The sequence below is a fragment of the Podarcis raffonei genome, chromosome 1, assembly GCF_027172205.1.
Source record: "Podarcis raffonei isolate rPodRaf1 chromosome 1, rPodRaf1.pri, whole genome shotgun sequence".
In the NCBI taxonomy this organism is placed as follows: domain Eukaryota; kingdom Metazoa; phylum Chordata; class Lepidosauria; order Squamata; family Lacertidae; genus Podarcis; species Podarcis raffonei.
In genome coordinates this window covers 76,782,008-76,807,187 of record NC_070602.1, presented here as the reverse complement: position 1 = coordinate 76,807,187, position 25,180 = coordinate 76,782,008, and the positions used below count along the sequence as shown (strand labels likewise).

Sequence of the window (25,180 nt, the reverse complement as noted above, 5' to 3'; positions counted from 1 at the left end):
GTGGGATTGTGACCAAGCGGGGCTCCTCCCCGCTGCTGGCGCGCACCCGATATAACGCTTCCCTCCCGGCCGTCGGCGCTCAGGTGGAGTTTGCTGCGACTAGAGAGAAGGCGGAAGAAGCAAGTGGCAGCGCGGCGACCACCGGGAGAAACCCCTTCCTGCACGCCAGGCGCTGAAAAGGAGCCAGGCAGGGAGCTGCCCGGGAGTGCCCAGCCCCGCGCCGGGAGAGCTCGCTCCGTGTCCCTCTTCCTCCGTGGTTGCCCCCCTGCCTCGCCCCGCATCCGTGAGGGTGTGCGAGGAAGAGGAGGTGGTTGTGAGGCGATGTACCCGCTGGGCTCCACCTGGAATATCTCCTTCGCGGGCTGCGGGTTCTTGGGGGTGTACCACATCGGGGTCGCCAGCTGCCTCCAAGAGCACGCGCCTTTCTTGGTAGCGAATGCCAAGAACATTTATGGCGCCTCGGCCGGAGCCCTGACGGCTACAGCCCTGGTCACTGGAGCCTGCCTAGGTAAGGAGCCTGCCTGTGTCATCCTGTGCCTTTGCGTTCCCTTCTGCGCGGTGGGTGGAAAGCAAAAACAGACTACTGGGAGAGGGGCGCCTTCCTCTCAGTCCTGCCGCTTTCCCTTTCCTTCTGAAGGAAGAATCCAGATGACAACACGAGCCCCACCCACCGAAACTAATGGGTGGGTGTGCTTTTGTCAGCGGTGACACACGCAGAGATTGGGGGGGGGGGAGAGACACACACATACCGCTTATTTGACCCGCAGAACGGATGATTCTCACCTTTTCTGGTTCACGTGAACCTGCCTCATGCTGAGTCAGACCTTAGTACTGCATGCAAAACATACGCTCTTTTGCTGAACCATCCCTTTTTCTCTTCCTTGTTATTAATGTGTCGCTTGGGTGTGGGTAGGTACAGGCTTGGATTCTGTTTAAAAGGTTTGCATACTTCTGCCCTTCTGTGGAGATTTCAGGGTTGTTTACAAAAACAATATAAAACTGAAATAATGTGTTTTATGTGTTGACTGTTTTTATTTTAAAATGTAATAAAATAAAACACTGCAAAAAAATTTACCGTAATTGTCTTTACCTTGTACCTAAAAGACAACAATGTTGGCACCGGCGAGGCCTCTGGGGAGGGAATTCCACGAAGGAGGCACTACCTCTGAGAAGGGTATCGCTCCCTGGTTTTCACCTGCCTTACTTTACTTGGATGGTGTGGGGCCCTGGAAAGATGATCTCGAGGCACAGAGAAGTTGATATAGGAGCAGGTGTTTCTTCAGGTACCTGAGCCCTAATTTATGTAGTGCTTCAAAATGGACTGGAAGCCATGGAAGTTATTTCAATGCTGGGAAGTTAAGTTTCACCCAGCAGACCGAGGTAATAGCTTAGTACCTGGTTTTGAACTAACCAAAGGTTCTGAATTATCTTCAAAGCAGCATGTACAATGCAACTCAACCCCAGAGTGTGTGTGTGTATACAGGGTGAGTCCTTTAAAAGAGGCCCCATGGATACGGAGTACACATGTTCCATGGGGCCTCTTTTAAGACTCACCCTGTGTATATATATTGTTATGAATCTGTGGGTGCAAGACACCCTACCTTCTTGGAACCAATTGTTGTTGGCATCTGTCTATCTTGAAAGACAATGGAGTGTGCATTTGGGGGTGAAGTCAGACGGGCTACCTTCTCAGGCAGATGAGTCCCACCTGCCCCACACTTCCCTCTACAGCAGGGGTCAGCAACCTAAGGCCCATAGGCCGGAAGCAAAGCAGCCGATGGAGGTTGAGGCTGCCCTCGAACCGAGCTGCCTGCTTGCGCACTGCTCTAAACCGGCTCGGGGACTTGCTTCCACGGAGCCGAAAATTGCATCTGCACAGATGCCGAATATCAGCAAAAACATATTCTAACAGTAGCATCTCAAAATCATTTTGCCCTTCCCTAAATATTCATTCATATTCTTTGGGCTTCATGGATTCAGACCTATGCTTTCTACCATATCTTATAAGTGGTGTTGTTTTGTTAATCTTGATTTATTATTTGCTTATCTCTCCGGGAACCTGGAACACAATAAAGCTGCATGTCCTCTAAATTAGATCATCTGTTTGTTTTCAAGCCCTCTGTATGCACACTATCTGAAAGGGAGTGTGGTGTGCATTAGGGGGCACTAACTGTCCTTTAAAAGGATAGTTAGTATTTGTTTTTACCTTCAAAATTGTCTCTCGTGGAATTCTCATAAAGCTTTCTTATAAAGTGGTTTTTAAAAAAAAGGTTTCTAAGGCTGCAATACTGTGACTTAATTCTGAGTAAATATACTTAGAATTGGGCAGCAAGAATCCTCCTTGAAACATGAGCTTAGTCTGTGCTGGACTGAAGGAAACAAGATGTGAGTTGCCACCTGCCAGCTCTGGACTAGGTGACTCCAAGGTCCATTCCAACCCTAAAATTATGTGATTATTTCCTTCTCGGTTGCAGGGATTTTGTGCCCTTAATACCCTAACAGATAGAAATCCAGCAGATAAAACAGAGCCTTTGTTTGTTGGGAAAACCTTTCATTGCTAATTTTTTATTTGACCTGCAGCAACTGAAGGCCCAAAGGGTATGCCAGGGAAACAAGGCAGGGGGTGGGTCAGTTCATTTGCTGGCTCTGCATGCAGCCCTGAGTAGTGAATGCACCAGTACTGTACTTTTGTTGGGGCTTATTCCTCCGGTATGACAGGATAGTCTCATTATTCTGCATGTAGGGGCAACACACAGCTTTGTCGCAGAGCACTTGCTTTGCAAATAGAGGTTTCCTGATTCAGTCTCTGCTCTGGCATTGCCTGTTAAACAGGGGACTTGACTAGCTGGTGATAAGGAAATACCCTTTTTTGCCTTAGACTTCAAAGAACTACTGTACTGCTTATCGTAGCAGCCAGTGCTGAACTAGTTAGACTAGTGGTCTTTCTTGTTATATAAGGTAGCTTTCTGTATTCCCAAACTGAGACCTGGTGCTAAGCAAGCACAGGGCTGAGCTTTTGCCAGTGGCATCGCGGGGGGGGGGGGGCGGTGTGCCCCAGGTGCCATGTTTTGGTTGGTGACAAGAAGGCACCCCATGGGGTGCTCGCACCGCCGCAGCCGCATGTGGAGGATCCTCCGTTCACAGCTGCAGCCGCAAGCGGAGGATCCTGCCACCATCCATATGTCGTTCGAGCGGTGCTGGTCGCAAACCGCTATGTACAACACATGCATGGTGTCACGCGCATGCACTCTACATAGTGACACCGCACATGTGCTCTATGTAGTGACACCACACATGCATCATATGTAGCGGCGCAACGCGTGCGCAGCTGGCGGTTTGCCCCGCCCCAGGTTAGCCTTCGTTTGCCCCTGGCTTTCGCCAAGACTAATTCCTAACTATAGAATAGTTAGGAAGTTCCCTGGTTTCAGCTTTCCCCATTGCATAGTTACAGAACATTGCTTCTGATTACTTTCTTTTAGGCCATTCCTGCTAGTGAGTAGGGGTCTATTTGGGAAGAAGTAGGAAAGCATAATACATGTTCAGTGCAAGTGGCAATGAAATGAAATAACCTTTCATCCATCATGTTGAATGTTTACCATGAGTGCACACTTGCCAATGAGCAGCAACCAATCCCGGCTCTTGAATGAGTCTGTCCTACATGTTTTACACATACAGTACTGTACATGCAAATTTGCTGCTCACAGCCATCTATTCCTTTTGCTGTCCATTCACCAATATAAATACCTATAAGCTTTAAAACATGGGTGGCTTATGGCCACATTAATTGTGTCACTTTATCATCAGTAAGAACAGTGTTCAAGTGGCCACTTATTTTAATCTTGCTCGTAATCTAACTGGTAAGCAAAATTAGGCAAACCATTCTGTCATGGAGATTGTACCTTGTGCTGTAATTGCTGGTGATAATGAACATACTTTTGTACTTTGTTTTGTGATTAGTCATTTGAAAGATTCCCTTTCAATTCCATTGGTAATTTAATCAGCTTTGGTGAACAAGAACAGTGTAGATAAAGTTTTCAACCATTTTTTAGAATGCTTAAAAAAAAGATGTGTTTGCTGCCATGGGCTCCTTCAGGAAGAACGGCAGTATATAAATTGTATTCTTATAGCTTTTGCCATTCTGGGGACATCCAGATGTTCTGAACTAGAACTTCCATCACTGCAGAGCACAGAGTTGTCCAAAATGCCTGGAGAGCACCTGGATGGTGCAGGCTATTTTACACACAAGTGTACACTGATAATCTAATCTTCATTTACTCATTGCCCACCTATACTAGGAGCCATATATGTACATTCATCCCATGGATTCTGGATCAAACACTTCTTTAAAAAGCAAATGGCAGCTGAAACAGCCCAATGAGATGTAAAGTGTAGATATGAACTTTGTAGAGGTAGAAACGACAGGAACCCAGGCTTGTTTTGTTAATTAAAAATACCTTTACAAAGTGAGTGATACTAATGAGCATCTAGAAACTTCCAGGTGTAAACTTATTAAGATGTACCCCATGGAGTAACCAGACTTACTGGTTATGGGATATATAGTCTTGAAATGCATTTAAAGTGACGTTACATGCCTCTGGGCGCCAGTTGAACTGGAGTCACTCCCAATGAGAAAACTCAATATGTATGCATATTGTGTATGCATACAGTATCTGTTTTAATTGTGGCTCAGGAAAGGAAATCCATAATTAAGATTGCACAAATTTCTGTTAAAACAGACACAAACACATTTAAAGCCTCTGCTGTTCACTTTGTATTGCTCTGTGTTATTTATTCAGTAAGGTGTACTATATCCCTGAATACAAAGTAGATGGGAGATAAAGCCCTGGATGTTGCTTTCAAAATCTACAAGTTCATAATTATGGTAGGTTCCTGCCAGCTCCTTCCGAAAAATCTATCTTTCAGATTCCATACTGGCTGCATTATATGGACACTTTTCATTGTCACTCTTTTATGGATGAAGAACAAACTTGCATTTGCCCTTAGAAAGCTGTTTTTCTTTTTAGGGAGGTGAATGAGAGGGGGTAGAGAGGATGTGTTCACACTCCTGTTTTCTGTGCATTCCCAGTTCTGGGGTTTTGATCCAGAACACAACATTAACTCAATATGTATCCTGTATTTTGTTATGAAATGTTGCCATTTGATGCATTGTTTCTCAAACCAGCTTCACACTGATTGGAGTCCTTAAGTCCAGTGGTGGAAGAAAAGGAGTGCAGGGGGAGCACACCACCCCTGGCAGCGTGATCCCAGTGGGGTGCCATCGCGGCTGCCCCCCCTCCCCCGTGCTGGGCACCACGCCCCTGCAGGCGGTGTGCCCTGCCCCCAGGATGTGTGCCATGCCCCTGCGGGCAGCGAAGGCTTCCAGTGCTGCCTGTGAGCTTGTGCCCTGACTGTAAGAAATTGTTGATCTGTTAAAGAGCAATTAATTGGTTTTCTGTCAGAATAGATAATATTGCTAATTAGGGCTTCTAGGAACAGTTTGGCACATACATTGATTATCCTATGCTCTCTAAGGCTTAGAATCATAGAACTGTAGAGTTGGAAAATACCCTCAGGGTCATCTAGCCAACCCCCTGCAATGCAAGAATCCTGCCCACAACCGTCCCTGGGCTGCTGGTTAACAGCCAGATGCACTGACCAATTCCACCACTAAGCACCATTGAGTTTTCACATTGGGAGTGACTTTTTAACGTTTACACACGCTACTCACAGCTAGGCAAATTTTCTCTAGGTTTGCAGATTTCTCTAGTTCTAAGGCTATAATTACCTGATAAGAGAAGAAGGGAAAGACTAATGAAGGCTAAGGTCTGGATTTAGCAGGTGCCTTCTGTGCCAGCTTTTGAACGCCTGCTGCAAACTTTTCTATCCTGTCAAGCCTATGCAGGGAATTAAGAGTACACCCCCCACAATGGTCTGTTGATGTTTGCTTTTAATTTCTTTTTGCTTTTAACTTGTTATGATGTTACTGTTTGGCTTTATGTTTCTATATTGCTGTAAACCACTGTGATATCTTTTTATGATACAGTGGTATGTAAACATTTTTATAAATAAATGAAATGTTCTGTCATGCCCATGGTGAATAGTAATCTAGTAAAATTTGCATGCATTTACCTTAACAACTAAGGCACCATTTCTGGGGCCTTTTTTGTTTTGGGGTCAGGGGATTGGTCAAGCCCATGGAGGGTTAGTCACATTTTGATCCGACCCACTGGATGAAAGCCCTGTGGGGTAGCATGTTAGGTTTGAGGAAAGGAAAGGAAAGAGAAGAGAGGAAGTGGACAGAGTGGCTGGTGGAGTTTGTGGGAAGAAAGAATGACTGTGAAGGCGGAAGGGGAAAGGAATAGTTAGACTGAGGGAGAGGAACAGTAGAAGATTACATATAGAGATGGCCTATCAATAGGAAATGATGTTAGTAATTGTCAGCTAATTATGCCAAACCGCCTCCATGCACACCACAATTCCGTGTCCGACTGTGCCCTTGCACCATCATTTTGTGGTTCATGGGCCTAAGTAATCTATCTCCAGGCTAGAGTGCTGTACATCTGCCTCACCAGATGCCTACATCTTCTCTCAATGGAAGTGTACTTCACCCAGTTGGGATGTTGAACACGTGGCTTCAGAATCATATACCCCAAAGTAATGTGTGTATGAGCCAACCCTCAAAATCATATACTCCTACTCTTAAAAAAAAGTAGCATCCCTAAAACTTGACTCCATAGTTTTAGGGAATGATATCTTTGTTACCAACAAGTTATTTCCAATCTGTCATGTTGAGTTACCTTTGAGAGCAAAACCTCTGTCTCACAAGATCTAGCATAGCCTCAGTCCTGGGTTCAATTTCTCCCCACCCACCCCCTTTTTGCTGTGTGTGTTAGGGTCACTTTATATGAGTCCAAGTGTAGGAGCCAAAACAGGCATGGCAAAGGAGATAACTTTTATTTTAAACATTTTTTAAAAAGCAATTGCTGGTGGCTCACAGTTCGGCGGGAAATAGTAGCTCTGAGTCAAGTAGTTTAGTGTCTAACCCTTTCCTTCCACGTTATTATTAGAATTTTAACATGCAGGCACATTCACACAATGAAGTTGTTCTTAGAACCTACTGGGAAATAATATACCGTAGACATCATTTGGGAATCTCTTTCCCCCATCCAACAAAGTTGATCTTGGTTGCAGGAGGGGAGTGTCATGGTCAATGCAGAAATAGCATGGGAAGAGGGTTAAACAACCCTTGCGCCTCTGCCAATCAAAACTGGAGCTTTAAATCTGTTGTGGCTTTTTGTCTATCATATTATTGTTGGCTTGGAACTAGAAGACTTGTACACACCCATGTTGACAGCTGCCAAAGTCCTGTGTGCTCTTGCTGGGAAGCTGGCAACACATTTGCAGAAGTACCAGTGATACACTGATGAGTCAGAAGAATCCCTGTTGTGATGGATCATATGTACCAGTATAGCTCAAGTATCTCCAAAGAAAATGCAAGTAACTGTGTTAGCTACTGCCAGAAAATGGTCATCAACAATAAGTTATTTGAGGGAATCTTACTAGCCTTCTAAAGCATCACTAATCTTTGGCACAATCAGCAAAACCATTAAAGCATGCGAGGACATTCTCAGTAGTGAGGATTCATGCACACACATCCTCTATACTCTGCAGTCAAGAATTGCATATTTTGTGTGATAAAGATGTTTGACATTCCAGAGAGGTTTGCTTAGGATGATATAAGAAGGGTTTTATTAGTGTCTTCCTTAAGACCTTTGGTTCCAGCCTTGATCCAGGACTCAGTGTTGGCTACTCTGTGATCAGGTCTATGTCATCGGGTGATAAAGAAGCAAGTTTCCATGTGACTACAGGGAAAAGAATATGGCTTGACAGGAGACCCTCCTGTAAGGGTGGTGTTAGACATGCTTTTTGATCTGGTCTTCTGAGGCTACTCAGTAACTGTTCCCTTCGTAAGAGGATATTGTTGGCACCTTTGAGCCCTCAAAGACATGCGGTGCAGTCCTAAGTGTGTTTATTTAGAAGTAACTCCAGTTGGGTTCACTAAGGTCTGTTCCCTAGCATGAGTGCAAGGGACTCAATCCTTAATTAAGGGTCTGTGTTTGTATAGAATGTAACCTCTAATGTGCTCTGTTGTATATGAGCAGACCATATAGTTCAACCTTGTATAAGATCAGTGTTTCATTTGCAAGCAATGTGTGTTAACTCTGCTTGAGTTTTAGAAAGAGTGACAAATGGAGATGAGAGAGCAATAAACTTGTAGTAAAGTACTAAGACAAGGATGGGCAACCTGTCACCCTCCAGATGTTGCTCTACTACCAATTCCCATCACCTCTTACCATTGGCTATGCTGATACGACTCCAACAGTGTCTTGATATTGCTCATCTGTGCACTAAGATATCAAGGAGTCCTATTCTTTTGCACTGTGAGCACTGTTCTCGTGTATTTGTGGCTAGGGAGGAATCTTCCCTAGGTTATATTCTGATGGTTATTAAATGTCTAATTTTATTTTTTGTTATCTCCCGTAGCATATAATAATTTGTTCCTTGGGGCATCTTCATGTGTTTGTCCCTAGACCTGTTCATTACTCTGCAGGAAGCATTGACATGGTGATTATTAATTTAGATATAAATGAATACAGCATATATATTGTCTTTCCAACAAAAATGGTCCCCAAGCTGTTTTTCTAGCAAGGTAAAACCAACACAATAGTACCAACTAATAGCAGCATTCAAAGGTAAAACATAATGAACCAAAAAATCATGAACACCCTATAAATCCTGTCTGAAAAGTATTCCTCTTAATAGCTTTGTGGATTGCCTTTTGTAAGCATTTGCTATTCTGTGCAGATAGCATGCATTCCTGGGTTGTAGGCGTTGTCTGTTCTTGTCACAAGTTTTCCCTCATACTCATGCCTGAGAGAAGTGCTGTTTACAGTACATAATGTTAGGAACGGCTGTGCTTCATGTTTGGTAGTCAGATAAAGGAGATGGTCACGTGATTTCAGAAATCAGCAATTGGCACAGGTCAGCTGCTAATCTCCTTTCAGAGCCCTTAGGGGGTTATGCGTATATCAGGTGCAAGCTGGCTACTACTAAATTTGTTGTTCAATCATTTAAACATTATGTAACTACCTTGAGTCGGACAAAATCTCAGACCTCTCTCTTTAAGAATGTGATGGTAACTCCTTTTTTATGAGTGGGTGATCAGGTGACAACAGCATAACTTGGGGGCATTAAGGAGCCATCCTATTGAATTCTAACCTACTTCATTAGTAGATCTTACAACTTACATTTCATAGGATCATAGAGTTAGAAGGGACCCCCAAGAGTCATCTAGTCCCCCTACAATACAGGAATCTTAACTAAAACATCCATAACAGATGGCCATCCAATCTCGGCTTAAAAACCTCCAGGAAAGGAGAATCCACAACCTCCCATGGAAGACTGTTTCACTGTTGAACAGCTCTTACTGTCAGATAGTTTTTCCTGATGTTTGGAAACTCTTTTCTTGTAACGTGAAGCGAGGAACATGATTGCTAGATGATGAGCGTTCTTGTTATCTCCTTGTAACTCTTCCAATGCTTCAGAAGGCTCTAGATGTTTGAAGCCTCTTAGGAGTTTTGTGATGGTGGGGCGCATCATTTGTCACTTTCTAAAGAGCCACCTTTAGTCCTGTCAATTTGTCACTCGAGTATAAAAAGAAAGAGAGAAGAATGAAATTCAGCCCCAGTTGTGCACCTATCCAGGCTGCCTTTGTTACTCAGTATGGACGTAACTTGCTTCAGGAAGTGGGAGGCATTGTACAGTACAGTGGTACCTCGGGTTAAGTACTTAATTCTTAACCTGAAACTGTTCTTAACCTGAAGCACCACTTTAGCTAATGGGGCCTCCTGCTGCCGCCATGCCGCCGGAGCATGATTTCTGTTCTCATCCTGAAGCAAAGTTCTTAACCTGAAGCACTATTTCTGGGTTAGCGGAGTCTGTAACCTGAAGCTTATGTAACTCGAGGTACCACTGTATAGGCTTTCTTGCTTCTGAGATTTGGATTCTGTGATAAGGCATCAGTACTAGAACTTTGCTAAATGAGTTTTCTTAACTGAGTTTTAATACCTCCTCCAATCTCTTACTACACTGTGAGCTGTTAAGGACCAGATGCTCTGAACCCTTTATAAGGGCCAGTTGGGTGGAAGCATCAGCTTGTATAGAACACAACTGCCAGAACTGTGGTTCACTGGGGTTAATTGTTGCTCTAGTTTTGTTATGTCTACACTTGTTACCAGTTTTGTTTCTGGGCTCAATTTAAACTGTTCTTGTTGCCACCATTAGAATAGAAAACCTCCTTTTAAAAAATGTAATTGAATTTAGTGTCCACGGCTGTATTTTGTGCTTCCACATGATTGCAGTATGCAAGCAGCCATAACCTCTGGCCATTGTTTAGTTAGAGGAGCCTACGTTAATGAGACTCCCTTGCAAATTCTTGTTTGTGTACAATGCAAACCTGAATTGTGCAACTGCTCCCCCAGAAACAGGCTTGTGGAAAGCTGAAGGAATCCATGGGTAGTCTGCTGATGAGAAAGCTCCACTTCTACCACCAGATATTGCAGCACCAAGACTCCCTTGAGGATGGAGTATGCCAATGGCTTAACCAAGTGTATGTGGAAAACTTTAGTCTTTGAACCACACATCACTGTGCCTTGCTTGTGAATTATATTGCCCTTGGGAGGCAGTCCATTGGAATAAATTCATTATGACTTAACTGTTGGCAGCTTGCCGTGAGTAACCCAACACCAATGGGGCAAAGTTAAATTGTAAACCATAAGCCTTAGTACGTAAGCACTAGATGGAAGGGCAAAGAGGACAGAGTTTCAGAGGGAGAGAAAGCCAGTATATGAAGCAACCTAGCAGAGTGAATCCTTGGTGCTTTCATGAGAGGGGATTTTGAAAGGGCGCAGAGGGCCTCCCTAGTGCTGGATCTAGCCTCTAAGGCCTGAATTTGCAATGCAGACTTTTCTCCTCTCTTATCTGGTTATCTCCCTAATACAGTGATGGCCAAACTTGGCCCTCCAGCTGTTTTGGGACTACAATTCCCAACATCCCTGACCACTGGTCCTATTCTCTAGGGATGATGGGAGTTGTAGTCCCAAAACAGCTGGAGGGCCAAGTTTGGTCATCACTGTCCTAATGACTAGAATACTCATGCCTGACTCTTTATTACTATGTTCTCTGGAAGTTCTAGGCCAGCCAGATTTTTAAAACAAAACAAAACAACCCTTCAACACCATAAAAAAGAACATTGCAAACATGCTAAGGAGTTGTGGGTGATAAAATAGCAAAACTTGCGTATCCTCACAACAGTGCTGTGAGGCAGGGTTAGCTCAGAAAGGGCGTGAGTCTTGGCCACAGCCCCATTCAGTGAGTGAGCTTTGCAGTTCATCAGGGATCTGATGTTTTAATCCCTTTAAAACAGGGATCTGTTTTAATGTTGTATTTTAATTTGTTTTTAAGTTGTATTTCAATCAATTTGTTTTATACCAGACGTTAGCCGCCCTGAGCCCGGTCTTGGCTGGGGAGGGCAGGGTATAAATAAATTTATTATTATTATTATTATTATTATTATTATTATTATTATTATTATTAGTGGTTAGAGTGTTGGACCAGGACCCGGAAGACCAGGGTTCAAATCCCCCCATAGCCGTGGGCAGTCATTCACTCTCAGTCTAACCTACCTCACAGGGTTGCTGTGAGAAATAATGGGGAGGAGAAGAACTACGTAGACCACTTTGAGCTCCTTGGATGAAAGATGGAATAGAAATAAATGGGAAGATTAAGTAAATAAATAAGCAAGTAAGCAAATAAGCAATACACAACACACTCGGAGTTAGGATTCATTCAAACCCTGCTAAGCTGGACTTGCCAGGACATGAAAAGCAGCCTGAAGCTATTGGGCAGGGTGAGGCACCGCATAAGAGAAGAGATGCTTAAGCTCCACTGGCCCTTCTATTCACATCTTATGATAATTATACTATTTCCTGCTTCACAAGTGAAAACTGGAGGCTCATGAGAAACCAATGAGTCTCCCCAGCCCCATCACATCTAGTTGGGCACTTGCACTTCTTAAAGGCCTCTGTTGAAGAGGAAAGGGAGAGTTATAGGAAAGCAAATGTAAGGTAGCACAAATACTCTCTGCTCTCCCCTATGGTCTCACTGGCCGTACAGAATAAATATGGTGAAGATGGTTAATTCTGCATTTCACCAGAAGCAGTCTAGTTTTCTCTGGTCTGAGTGATTAGGAAAGCTTTGGTAACAAGGGTGGAGTCTTGTCTGCTAACTTCACTGGAGGTGGGATGGAGGGCAATGACCTCTGTTCTTGCAGCCATAAGCACTCAAGAAGTGGGGTGGAGGAGTGCAAGTAATAGCATGGTGTTTTTCAGTATAGCTTCACAGCCCACACGTCTGATGAAATGGCTTTGTATCTAAAAGCCACCCCGCCTTGGTAAACTGCTATGGAAACAAACTGCAGTTTGCGCATTGGTAGAGGTAAACTGTTAGTGGCCAACACTTCTTTGCAAAGTATTGATATCACCCAGTGCCAGAATTAGGGCAGTGTGGGCTGTCTCCCCTCACAGGGTACCGAGCCGAGGAGGCGCAAAATTGAGAAGATCCATAATTGAGAAGATCCATTTGGGAGCACCAAATTTTGACCTCACACAGGGCACCATACTACAAAAGTTTACCGAGTCTGCCCCTGAATCACCACTTTACTTATATCCTGCCTTTCTCCCAAGGAGCTCAAAGCACCATACACAGACACCCACCCACACTGTGGTTCTCCTTATCAGGTGCCTTAGACACACACACACACACACACACACACAGAGAGAGAGAGAGAGAGAGAGAGAGAGAGAGAGAGAGAACACGTGCATGTGATTGGACCAAGACCGCTCAATGGAAATTTGAACGTGGGTCTTCCAAGTTCTAGTCAGCCACTCTTAACCACTAGACTAGACCACATTGTTTCTCGTGAGCACTACTGTACACATGCAGCCTTTCCCCAGCCCCTCTGTCTTGTTGTTTTTCCTCTAGTCTGCTGAACTAGGGAGTAGGCAGCAGTGGAATGAGGTGAGGCGAGATGAAGTAAGGCTTCAGCTGCATGCAAGACAAGGTAAGGCAAGGCTCAGGCTGTGCTGTAGATACACAGATACACAGTTCCTTCAGCAACAAACAGACTGAGCTCTATATAGTGGCAGGAGCTGCATTTGTTAGCTCCATTTACACTGGACGGTGCATTCTTTTGTTAAAGAGGTCCAGCCTGCCCCATTAGTCTCCTACTGTAGGAGAACCTCTGGTAGGAAATAAGTTAAATAATTGTGGCTGCTAGGAGGTGTCAAACCAGCAGAACTCATAGTTTGCACAGTATCACTCAGGACAGTACCATTTCTATTCTGGATGACTCAACTCTGGCTGGCCTTACTTGTTAACTGTAAATTGCAAAACTATGTGCATCCTGAAAATTCTGGTCGCTTTAAACACTGTTTACAGCCACCCACTGCCCTTTTGCAAAATAAAGTGTTCAGATGCTTATCTTCTCACACCTTGTTAGTGGTACTTTATACTTTACTTTCATTCATGTAATGCAAGATGTTAAGTACACAACATACACACCCTTACAAGGAAGATCTCTGTTATTTTTGAAAGTCTGTGACTAAACATGAATGTGTACATAATTATAAGTATATAATCATATGAAATTAGGATATTTTTGCATTTCAGACTTATGCATCAGTGGATGAGGATTTTTCTTGGAAGAGGGGAGGATTTTCACCTTGATTTTGACGTAAAGCTGAATTATTTAGTGTTGTAAATTGTGGTAATTGATCGCTACGGGTTATCATTGCAATTTGGGAATTTATTGTGCTTTATAAATACAGTGGCACCTCGGGTTAAGAACTTAATTCGTCCTGGAGTTCCGTTCTTAACATGAAACGGTTCTTAACCTGAGGTATCACTTTAGCTAATGGGGCCTCCCGCTGCTGCTGCGCTGCCACGTGATTTCTGTTCTCATCCTGAAGCAAAGTTCTTAAACTGAGGTACTATTTCTGGGTTAACAGAGTCTGTAACCTGAAGCTCCTGTAACCTGAAGTGCCTATAACTCGAGGTACCACTGTACAGCATTAGTGGTAGTGATTGAATTGAGTAAATGAAGCTTCTTGTCCCTCTCCCCATTAACAGTACTTTTTCTGGAAAATGCTCATCTCAGTCCTAGTCAGAATCTGAAACAAGGCTTACAAAATGGAAATAATATGCTCTGGAATCCGTTAGGTTCTATAACCAATATTAATCCCCAAATGAATTTACTGCTGCACAGTTATTGAAACCATTTCATTTTCTTAAATGAAAGTGCTGCTAAAGGTAGGGTTCAGAGTGGGGATATCTTGCCATCATGATGTTTTTCATCTTGCATTATTGCGTAAAGCCAAAATGCTGTACTGCTTGTGCAGCATGTACGTATGTGAGCTTGCTGAGATTTCTGTATAAAAAAGACGGTCTATCTACTCATTCTCCAGAATCATTTATATATTGTAGTAAAGTAATGCTACCAACAATGAAGGCTGAGCTTATAATTATAGTTTATAATTAAGGAGACTGATGAATAAGGCTAGCTTTAACTGCTCCAAACCCAATAAGCCACAGAACAAAAGGATTCTGATGCCAGTCTGTGTTAAGCTTATCCAGGATGGAAATAGGCCCATCTAGAGAGCTATGTTTTCATGATGCAGCTTGATAAAATTTGAATTAATTTGAAACCTTCTGTTCCCCACTTTTATGGGGAGCTGTTCTTACTGTCCTTGCTTGGCTGAAAGTCACTTTGTGCAAGTGGTAAGTTCTCACAGGAACTGGAAGCATAGCCATGGCTCTTGGCCAGGCTTTCTAAGAACTCTCTTTTGCAGAATTATTTGTTTGTGCAGTGCCGTTTCTCAAATATTTGTGCAAGATGACCTTTTAAAAAAAATAATTAATGTGGCAGCTTGTAGTGTAGGAAGGATGGCTCGTGTTCTCTCCTCGTAGAGAATGGCCTTTAACATAGGGCTGCTGTTGTTCAGGGAAGTCTCCTTGCCTTTTTTGCACTGCATCCCAAACAAAGAGGAGTATGAAGAAGTTGCATAGCTGGCCCCATCTTCCCCACCACCCCGCACCCCACCTCAGAAACTGGAAGGCCTGGGAGTGCAGAAGGCCACTCAGACATCAGAACAAATTGTTCTAGTGTACACCATTTCTCAACACTTCTGAGGAAACAAGCCCCATAAAGAGGCAGTAGTCACGTGAGTGTCTTAATGCCTGCAAAGAAGCTTTGTCTCCCATTCAAGGTTATAAACTTCTGTTCTTTTCCAATGATTTATCACTTTATTGGGGTTTTGTTTTTTGCTGCTGTTTTTCGGATTGAGGCAAGGCGTTCTAGGGTGGTGCAGTCTATTGACAACAACATTGCCAACTGCCAACTTAAGAGATAATATCTGTCCTTGCTTTGTTTGTGCGGTTTTTTTGTTTTTTTTTAAAAACAGACTGGAGCAGTAAAGGAAGATGCACCCTCTCCTACTGTGCTCCTCCACTAGTGCCTTTGCCCACTTTCTTCCCACTTTGCCACAGAAAGTGGGACTCTCTGGCTCCACAGCAAGAAGGCTGAGCAGAAGAGCAGTGGAGGAGCAAGGTAGGAAGGGCACCTGCTGCAGCATCTTCCGAGGCTTCCAGGCTTTTAGAGGGCTGGTAGGCAGCCTTAGTTAACAGAGAAGGCAACAACTCAACAGCCGGGGAAGGGCTGTCGCTCAGAGGTAGAGCATCTGCTTTGCAGAAGGTCCCAGGTTCAATCCCTGACATCTCCAGGTGAAACTTGGGAAGACCTTTCGCCTGAAACCCTGTGTTCCTATGTGTGCAGAAAGCATTTCATAATGGTCTAGAAGGCTAAACTGACTCATTGAGTTCTTTTCCCGAAACAAGCATCTTAAAAAGATACTGTGACTCACTTAGTAGATTGTAATTGGTGGGCATCATTATGACAGTCCCCCTTTCCACAGTTTTTTTTTTAGTTACAGAGGAACCTCTGTGCTTATTCCGTGGGTGATCCATAAAAAAAAAAGAGTCACTATAAACCTGCACCAGTTGTTGCTGTGGTCGCCTGAGGGTTTTTGACAGATGTGCAAAAATTTGCCTCCCTTGAGATTCTAAGCTTACATTGTGAGAGGTAGTTTCATGACTGCCGTATGTACATGGAGAAGGAACAAAGCGAGCAGGAGGAAGGGAGCTTAGTTGTTTATTGGGAAACCACAAAGTGTGTTTTCCTCAGCTGTTCATCTCAGCCCCACCCTCCACTGACTGGAGGTATACATGGTTGCTTCTTGTTGTGTTGAAAACTTCTTCATTGGTGGTCTAAGGCAGCCTCTTCTGGTGCCTCTGTCAAACTTCCCCAAAGTTAGCAAATAAAATGAGGCAGGCATGGGATACTGCTGGACACTGGGACTGCTGAATTGGGAAAATTGAAACTTTGACAGGAAAGAAGCCCCTTCCCCAATTTCTGCTATGAGGAATCTATGATATGGTTGCTGACTGGAGAGTTGCTATCTTGAGTCTGACCACTGAATACCTCTACCTTTAGTAAGTACCCCCAGCCTCAGCTGCAGGTAACTTAGCTGGCTTCCTGTCATTTGCAATACATTTGTGTGTGTGTGTGTGTGAAGTACTGACTGGTGTTGCTGCCTTTTCTTCCGGGATGAAAAACAAATTGGCAAAAAGCAAAGCCTGCTGGAACAGATATGGAATGTGTGAAAACAGGAAGGGTGTGATGTAAAGCAGAATGCCAAGTGGCGGAGAGAGAAAGAGCAACCAGTGTGTCATGGTAGCCTTGTAGGAAAATCCAGGCAGCTGTCATGATCCTGGCTGGAATAAGATGATTTGCAACTGGGAAGAGGCAGAAGGATGCTTTGGAATCAGTGTTTGATAAATCTGTGCAGATCCTACACTGTTGGGAAGCAGCTCTTTTAATGAGGTTGATGCCCAGATGTATAGAGTAGAGTGACCTTGATAGATAAGGCCTATAGCATCTGTTCCAAAGAACTCTTGAAGAAAACAAGTTACATAGCTCTGGCTACTCCCATCACAGTGTTACAATGGGGGTGGGGGATTGCATGTGCCTCATAGTTAGAAATAGTCTAGCCTGATTGCAGAGTGGCTGTTTCTGTCTGAAATGGTCCATCTCCCATCCCATCTCCTATATCATGTTGGGTCTCTTTGAGATGGTCTGTTTTTAAAATGTAGCTGGCATACCTTGGAGGTGGAAAGCTGACTAAATGATAGCCCTTGCAACAGTGGCAGACCTTGAGGTCTCCCATTTCATCAGCTCCCTATGCAACACCAAAATTCGGCACCCCACCCAATCGAGCCTCTCCCTTTCCATTCTACCTCATAGTCGTGGCTCTGCACCCAGTGTGACAAGACCAGTTGTGCTTCCCTAAATCCGCCTCTGCTTGCAATTGTGCAATATCAGTATCAGTATCTGAAACCACATGTTTTGAAAGGACAAACATTTGTTCTTTGCAGCTCCCCACCTCCAGAATCCCTCTGCTTGTTCCCCTTTCCTCATGCAACAGAGACAGCACCAACTTTCTCAATCAAGGTTTGCATTCTTCAGTCTTAAATTCAAAGTGTCTCCTTGCAGGTTACGCAAATCATATCCTTGGGCCCTTTCTGATGCCCTTGTGAGACCATTTTGATGCCTTGGAATTTATTTAGTTATCCCTTCATCTGTAATCGTGGCTGTGCTCTCCCCACCCCCCATACAAGTGGGTGTGTATTTTGGCCAGTATAGCTTTACTTTCCTCTTGGAATGCTTTTTAAGCCTCACATGTTAAAATGCCCTCTGTGTTGGTCTGTAATGGAATACCTAATGAAGCTGGAATGTTCCTGGCTTTAGCTAGTGCCCTTTGCTCTGAGATGGATCCTCCCCAAGAAGAACAGGGGCTTCCAGAATGACTGTCAGTAGCTATGCCATCTATTGCTTGCAGATAAATCTTATTTGCCACTAATTTGAATTGCTTTGCTTTTGTGAGTTGAATATTTTTGCAGGTCAAATTGACCCTTCCTGGGAAGAGAGCTGGTGGTGCTTCTAATTATTTTGTGTCTCTCTGTTGCTGTTGTGTGGGACCCCTGGCCTTCTAGATGTGGCTGAATTACAAGTCCTATCAACCCTGGGCACTAGCTATGCTTGCTGGGAACTCTAGTTCAGCAACATCTGGAGGATCAAAGGTTCCCCACCTTGGTTCTGTTGGTTTAAGTATTGGGAGATTATGAGAAGGTACAGGGTTTCCCCAAATTAGAGCTTCTGGGCACCAGCAGGGAGGGCTTATGGAGATGGAGGAGGAAGAGGGGAGAAGAGTCTGGTGGGAACCAGGGCAGCTTGTATGTGGTGGTCATGTAGCAGCACCCCAAACAAACATGGCTATAAGCCCCACACAATTTGAGGTTAGGTTGCCTGGAATAGGGCCTCCATCTGTACAGCCTTGCTTAATTCCTCTGTGGGAAGCTTATTATGCAGTGACACAAGGGGCAAGCCTGGGTTGGTGCCCCAGCTTTGGAATCCCTCTGAGATGTGACTGGAACTTACACCACTTGAGTTTCCTACGGTGATGTTTTCTGGATTTCTTTTTCAAGAATCAAAATACAATTAGGGTAATTTCAATTGGGAAATTTTCTGATGCCCTAAAGCAGACACCCCCAAACTCGGCCCTCCAGATGTTTTTGGGACTACAATTCCCATCATCCCTGACCACTGGTCCTGTTAGCTAGGGATGATGGGAGTCGTAGTCCCAAAACATCTGGAGGGCCGAGTTTGGGGGTGCCTGCCCTAGAGAGTGGTCTAATTTAGCATATTTGTTTTTCTTGTACTTAGTAAAGAAAGCTAACAAGCTTGCTTAATACTGTATTTGTAATTGGCATCTGTTCATTGTGAACTTAAGTATTTATGAAATGGAAAGTTTCCATAGAAAAATAAAGCCCCACTTCGTTAGTTTCCAGTGCTAGGTGAAAGCCTTTCTATTCACTCAGGACTTTGGTGGATATTAGTGTCAGGCTTGATGTGTTTTTTATTATTTTTATGCTTGTAATTAACTGCCTTGTTTTCTAAGGCACTGTAGTATAATGTAAATTTGTATATTATTTGTAACCCTCTCTGGAGCTGCATTGCAATGAAGAGCATATTATAAACAATATTGAGATGGTTGACCAAAATATTGGAGGTTGTATTCAGCTAGGTTTTACTTAAAGAAGATCCACTGAAATTAATAAACATGATTAAGTTGGGTCCATTAATTTAAGTAGATCTGCTCCAGTAAAGCCTAGCTGAATAGCACCCTGGGTGAGGGATGAAGAGAGATTGGGCATACACACAAATTGAGACCACCCATCTTTTATATCCTCTACCAGCCTTATGCTAGGAACTGGAGATAATATCTTAAGGATGTTTATTACTGTGATTCCTCAATAGGAGTCACCTTCCCTCTCCTTCAGCACTCTAGTGTGAGCTCTCTAATTCCCATTAATAATCCTCTCTAGCATTGCCAAAGCTCAGCTTGCTGGTGGCCTTCTTCTGTTAGTGTGTGAGTGTGTATTCATAGCATTTCATAAGGTTATAGCACATGCTCAACTATCATCACTGCTGTCATCTACTTTGGAGTCTATCCAAATAAATCCACTCTCCTTTGGCAGTGCATCCAAGCTGAATCTCTCTTCTAGGAAGTCTGAAGTTCACTCTATCCATGTCCCCCTTAAAGGTTATTTGGCCCTTTCAAGGTACACAGCTATGTTCTTGCTTTTAAATAAGTAAAGGACACATGGTGGCTGATGTACCTCCAGGGTCAGGGGCAATTTGGGGCTTTTTAGCTTAGAAAAATAATGGGTCAGACAGGGTATGATAGAGATATATAAAATGATGCATGGTGTGTAGAAGGTAGACAGAAGTTTTTATTCCTTTCCAATAATACTGGAAGCCATGGCAATCCATCAAAGCCAAATGGTGGGAGATACAGAACTGACAAAAGAAAGAACTACCGTACTTCATACAGTGCAGATAAACTAAGGAATTTGCTACCACAAGATATGAGGGTAGCAGATAGGTGAGCACAAGTCCTAACAAATCAGTCTAGGTTCATTGTGAGTTCTGGCAGTTTGAATCTGACAGCTTTTAGTCTCTCTGCCCACTGTCTCTCCCCTACCCCCTTTGCCTTTTGCAAGTTTTTCTGGCTGGCATGCCCTAGAGAGGAAGTGGGAAAATGGGAGTCTTTGTTTTTCTACTAAGTCAGCCTCTGACCCACTGCAGATCACTGGGACAGTTAAGAATGAAGCAGCTGAGCTTTTGTTCCCACAACTGTGGACTGTTTTGGAGCGACGTGATAGAGCAGTGGAACCATCTCAATAGGGAAAGAATTGCTGGGTTGTTGTTGTTTTGCCCAGTTCACTCCTGTCCAACAGAACTCTGAAGACTGAATCAAAGCCTGTGTTGCTGCCAAGCTTAAGAAGTTCTCTTTGGGGAAATCAGTCCTCCTTTGTGGGGGTTTGTGTATCAAAGTTGGTGGCAGTATCTCACACAGTACTTCAGACAAGTTCGCTCTGAATCATGGAAGGATGCATTTAATCACTAATACCATGTATTTATTACAGTGACTCACAAACTGATCAAATTATTATAGCAAAACATTTTGGCTTCCACTTCCTCAGCCGCTCCAATGTGAGTCAAAGAGTGCTGTAGCCAGGTTGTCAGTTATAGAATGTGGAGGACTGAATATCCCAAAGCGTTGCATTTGCTGTAGCTGAGTGACGCTGCAGTATCCTTTGATTGACATCAGAGCAGTAGAGGAATGTGGAAGTCAAGGCACTTGAAATTCAATTTATTGTGTGTATGTGTGTGTGTGTACTGGGGGAGTGTCTTTTAGGCCTGGTAGAATGAAGAATTATTGTTGACCAACACCCACTTAACAATCTTAGAATCTTTGCTCAGTGCAGGATCTGCAATGCAGGGTACAACTTCAGCATCCCTGACTGATCGTTATAGCTACTGGTCATGATAAGTGAGTTATGGGATAAGTCAGTATCAGAAGCAGTATGCCCTGGATACCAGTCACTGGGGGAACACAAGTGTAGAGTGAGCACACATGTCTTGCATGTGGGTTTCCCATAAGCACCTGGTTGGCCACTGTGAGAGTGGGATGCTAGACTGGAATAGTCTGGTTTAATCCAATAGTGCTCTTTTAAAAATCCACAATGGAGGCTTATTTCGACACTTAAATTTCATCTGCCGGTAAGGGATCATAGAAGTTTTATTATTTTTACACCTGGAATGCTGAGCTCCCCGAGATGCACTGGGCCAGCCCAGATGCTCTGAAATATTCCATGTGAGCACGCCACTGCATAGCAGAAGTAACAAATTATTCTCCAGTTAATGTTTATGATTTTCTGGTTGCAATTTGCATCAGTTTAAATGTTCCTTGACTAATATTTTGAGATAGTGAATATGGTACATTAGGGTTTTGTGGTGCAAGAACAAATATGCCAGATTGCTGCTGATTTCATGATGAGACCATGTTTCAAGAACTAAGACATAGTTAAGCTACATAATCCCTGCTGGCTGCTTTATTAGATGGTATCCTATAGATGTGCAGTATCCAAGTTTGAAAACCAGTGATCACGTAATAGAAGAAAAAATAGAATAGCCTATTATAACATGGTAGATTTGTTTTATACTTAACCTTGAGTATATTTTTGTGGTTAGCAGGAGAAACTGCATGAGAAGGTAAACAACTCTGGATATGGGGGGGCGGGGAATAAGGGAAGGGCTTATGGCAGTGAGGTCATTTCCCAATGAAGCTCTAGATTGACAAACAGAAGTTACTCACTATACTAAAATTACAACATTTGAAACATGGGTGCATGCTGCAACAAACTGCTTAGTGGCTGCGGCTTCTTGCCGTGTGCAACCTGTTTGGGGAACCATGTACTTCCTCCTCAGGACTATTTAATTGCATGATTTCTATTACAAATGGCACAAAGGGCATTGCCATTCTGTAATTTTAAAACCACCATTAAAACAACAGTTTGCTGACAGAATATAGCAAGGCTGAAACTCAAATTCTAACTGTTCTTTTAGTCACTGACAAGCCTTCCATGAGCTGTTTTGTCCGTTTCTCTTTCTCGGCAGTACCATAGTTTTGTGATTCTGAAACCACCAGTCATTGTGATGCCTGCATTTCAGAGATAACTGCTGTTTAGAGTGCCTTAACGTGTAAAGCCTGCTAGCTTAGTATCATGCAGCAGCGCCCTCCTAACGTCCGTTGTTCTCTTGTGCCTTAGGTGAGGCTGGTGCAAACATCATCCATGTCTCTAAGGAGGCTCGAAAGAGGTTTCTTGGCCCCTTGCACCCCTCCTTCAACTTAGTGAAAATCATCCGTACCTGCCTATACAAGACCCTGCCAGACAATGGGCATGAGGTGGCCAGTGGACGCTTGGGCATCTCGCTGACGCGGGTCTCAGATGGAGAGAATGTCATCTTATCGGAGTTCAGCTCCAAAGAGGAGCTTATCCAGGCAAGTAATAACATGATGACTGCCTCGTTGCTTTAGATGTGAATCTGTAGGTTCCCAGCCACCAGGGACTGGGACACCTGACTTGACTATGCTTTCATGGTGAAAGGCTGTCTTGTAGCTATCACTTGTTCCATCAGATGATATTTACTTGGTGCTCTGGATACATAAATTCTCCCCTGCATGTTATTTTGGTTTCATGTGGTGTTTTCCTGTCTCTCTCAGGCATGTGTTTGCAGCACTTTCATCCCAGTGTACTGTGGCCTCATCCCTCCCAGTCTTCAAGGAGTGGTAAGTAAGCCATCGTGGACTTGGGCTTCCAAAATTGCTTGCATTGGTACGAGGTCATGCTGTGATCCTTGCAAGGTTGGCTGTTACTGTCTCCGTATTATACATAGAGTGCTAAAGCTGAAGAAGTGGCTTGCTACTGATTGTCTCGTTTTCATTCCTGCTGGAACTGATGACCATAAGCCACAAGCTTTAGTCATCGTGTCATCATCCCAGGGACACATCAGGCAGGCTATTAAGTCAAAGGGAGCAGGGATGAGGGGGAGTATCTTGCTTGATGCTGAAGCCACAAAGTCTGTATTAGTCATAATCTTCAGATTATAAAATGGGTATTTAATATGTGTCTGTCATGACTTGCGTAAAGTGGTGAAACTCCCTGCCTATATGCAGCTGTGTTTTATCCAGCGCCTGACAAGGGTGCCAACAATATTGCCTTAAGAAAATACATCTGTGTAGCACAGAGCAGTAGATGTCAGGAGTTTTTCCTCTTGTTTTTTTCCAAACTTGAGATTATTTGTTTTCATGCAGTCCTGTTTCAGGCATCAAGGGTGGTGTGTGTGTGTGTCTAGCAGCAAATAAGCCAGCATGTCAGCTAATTGCACTCTTGTTGAGGGCACAGCACACACAGCCTATCAGTGCAGCAGCACCCTTTCCTTGAACTCTTAGACTTTAGTGCCATTGGAATTGGAGATTGCTCAGCACCACCCAGGCCAAAGGGCAATAAATCTGGGGAAGGCAGGAAAAACCCTCTGGCCCAGCTTTCTCTGAGAAGCCCCATGTGACTATTTCATATATAACAGTAAACCACAACTTATGGCTCAGGGAAGTGAGGCAGAAGCTCCTGAAAAAAAACTTTTTTCTCTGACAGCATGGCTATGAGGAGGTGTTGTCTTAAACCAGGGGCCAGCAACCTTTTTCAGCAGGGGGCCGGTCCACCGTCCCTCAGACCATGTGGTGGGCCGGACTATGTTTTTTTTTGGGGGGGGGGAATGTACGAATTCCTATGCCCCACAAATAACCCAGAGATGCATTTTAAATAAAAGGACACATTCTACTCATGTAAAAACATGCTGATTCCCAGACCGTCCACTGGCCGGATTTAGAAGGTGACTGGGCCACATCCAGCCCCCAGGCCTTAGGTTGCCTACCCCTGCCTTAAACTAACTGCAGTTAAACATAATGTCTGAACCCTGGTTAGGCTTGTTTACATACTTTTTAATGTTACTTATCATTTCTATATTATTTTTTGGCCATTTTACTATTGAAAATAAATAGTAAAATAAACAAACCATAATGTCTGAACCCTGACATGCTGTGGCTACCCTTTGTCAAAAGGAGCCAACTTCAAACCATAGTTTTATTACGGTGGTTTGTTTCAGTTGACCACAGTTCAGGGTTTTAATACTATGCTAAGCTGTTGTTAATTGAAATCAGAAGTTAAGGCTTCCAGTTTCCTTGCAGCTATGTTGGAGAATAAGAAGGGAAGGAAGATGGTGCAAGCCTGAAACACATCAGCTTATTCCTGCAGTAAGCCATGGTTTATTGTCATTTCAGAACAAGCCACAGTGAACTGTTTAAAGGTAGCTGCACCAAAGGGTTTTGTTTTTCCTTTTGTCCTGATATCTGTTCCATTCTGGTCTGGCTGAGTGGTATTAAGAAAAGCCCATTTGCAACGGCACTAAATCAAATTGAGGTTGTGAACTCAAGGAGTGTCTGGTAGAAGCAGAGTGGTGGAGTTTGTGGAGAAGGTTGGCACGAACAGTTTGTTCCTAACTGGAATGTAGGCGGAAGGTCCCCAATGGACGGCTAGCTTTATTTATTTATTGCTATTGTTACATAATGTTGTTAACAATAACAGCTGGGGGGGGTGTATGTCTTGTTTTGGAGATGTGCCTGCTTCATCACCTCTCCCTGGTCTTATTTTAGTTTGGCTCCAAACTCAAAGTACCCTCTCCTCTAGATTAAACATATTTAGCCCTGTCTATGCATGCAGATAAGGCTAGAGCCAGCAGAGCCTTCACCTCTGTCTCTAGCCAGTCTCATGGCAACCCAAGAGTCTCCCAAATACCTCACAGCAAAAAGCCGGCTGTCTGAAGCAGGAAGCCCTGTTGGGCCAGATGCATCGAACAATTAATAAGTAAAGCAATAATTCAGAAGTGCTTGCCTTCCAGCTAATGTAGGTAGGCAGTGGGTATGTCAGTAGAAGGCCTAGGGATCTTCATTGATGGCTGTCACCCCATGGATCTCACTCATTT

At 43.7% G+C, this 25,180-nt stretch overlaps 1 protein-coding gene across 3 annotated transcripts in view; it reads left to right on the top strand.

Moving 5' to 3' along the window:
• Positions 1-245: 245 nt before the first annotated feature.
• PNPLA2 (patatin like phospholipase domain containing 2) overlaps positions 246-25,180 on the top strand; it is a 36,999-nt gene continuing 12,064 nt past the window's right edge. For 2 of the 3 annotated variants that reach the window (XM_053394806.1, XM_053394815.1), the window contains exons 1-3: positions 246-508; positions 22,408-22,640; positions 22,863-22,928. In XM_053394806.1, coding sequence (XP_053250781.1) covers positions 322-508; positions 22,408-22,640; positions 22,863-22,928 — 486 coding nt within the window. In that variant the 5' untranslated portion in view covers positions 246-321. Of the gene's footprint in view, positions 509-659; positions 684-22,407; positions 22,641-22,862; positions 22,929-25,180 lie in introns of those variants that run through there. The other variant, XM_053394824.1, reaches the window with a different exon arrangement.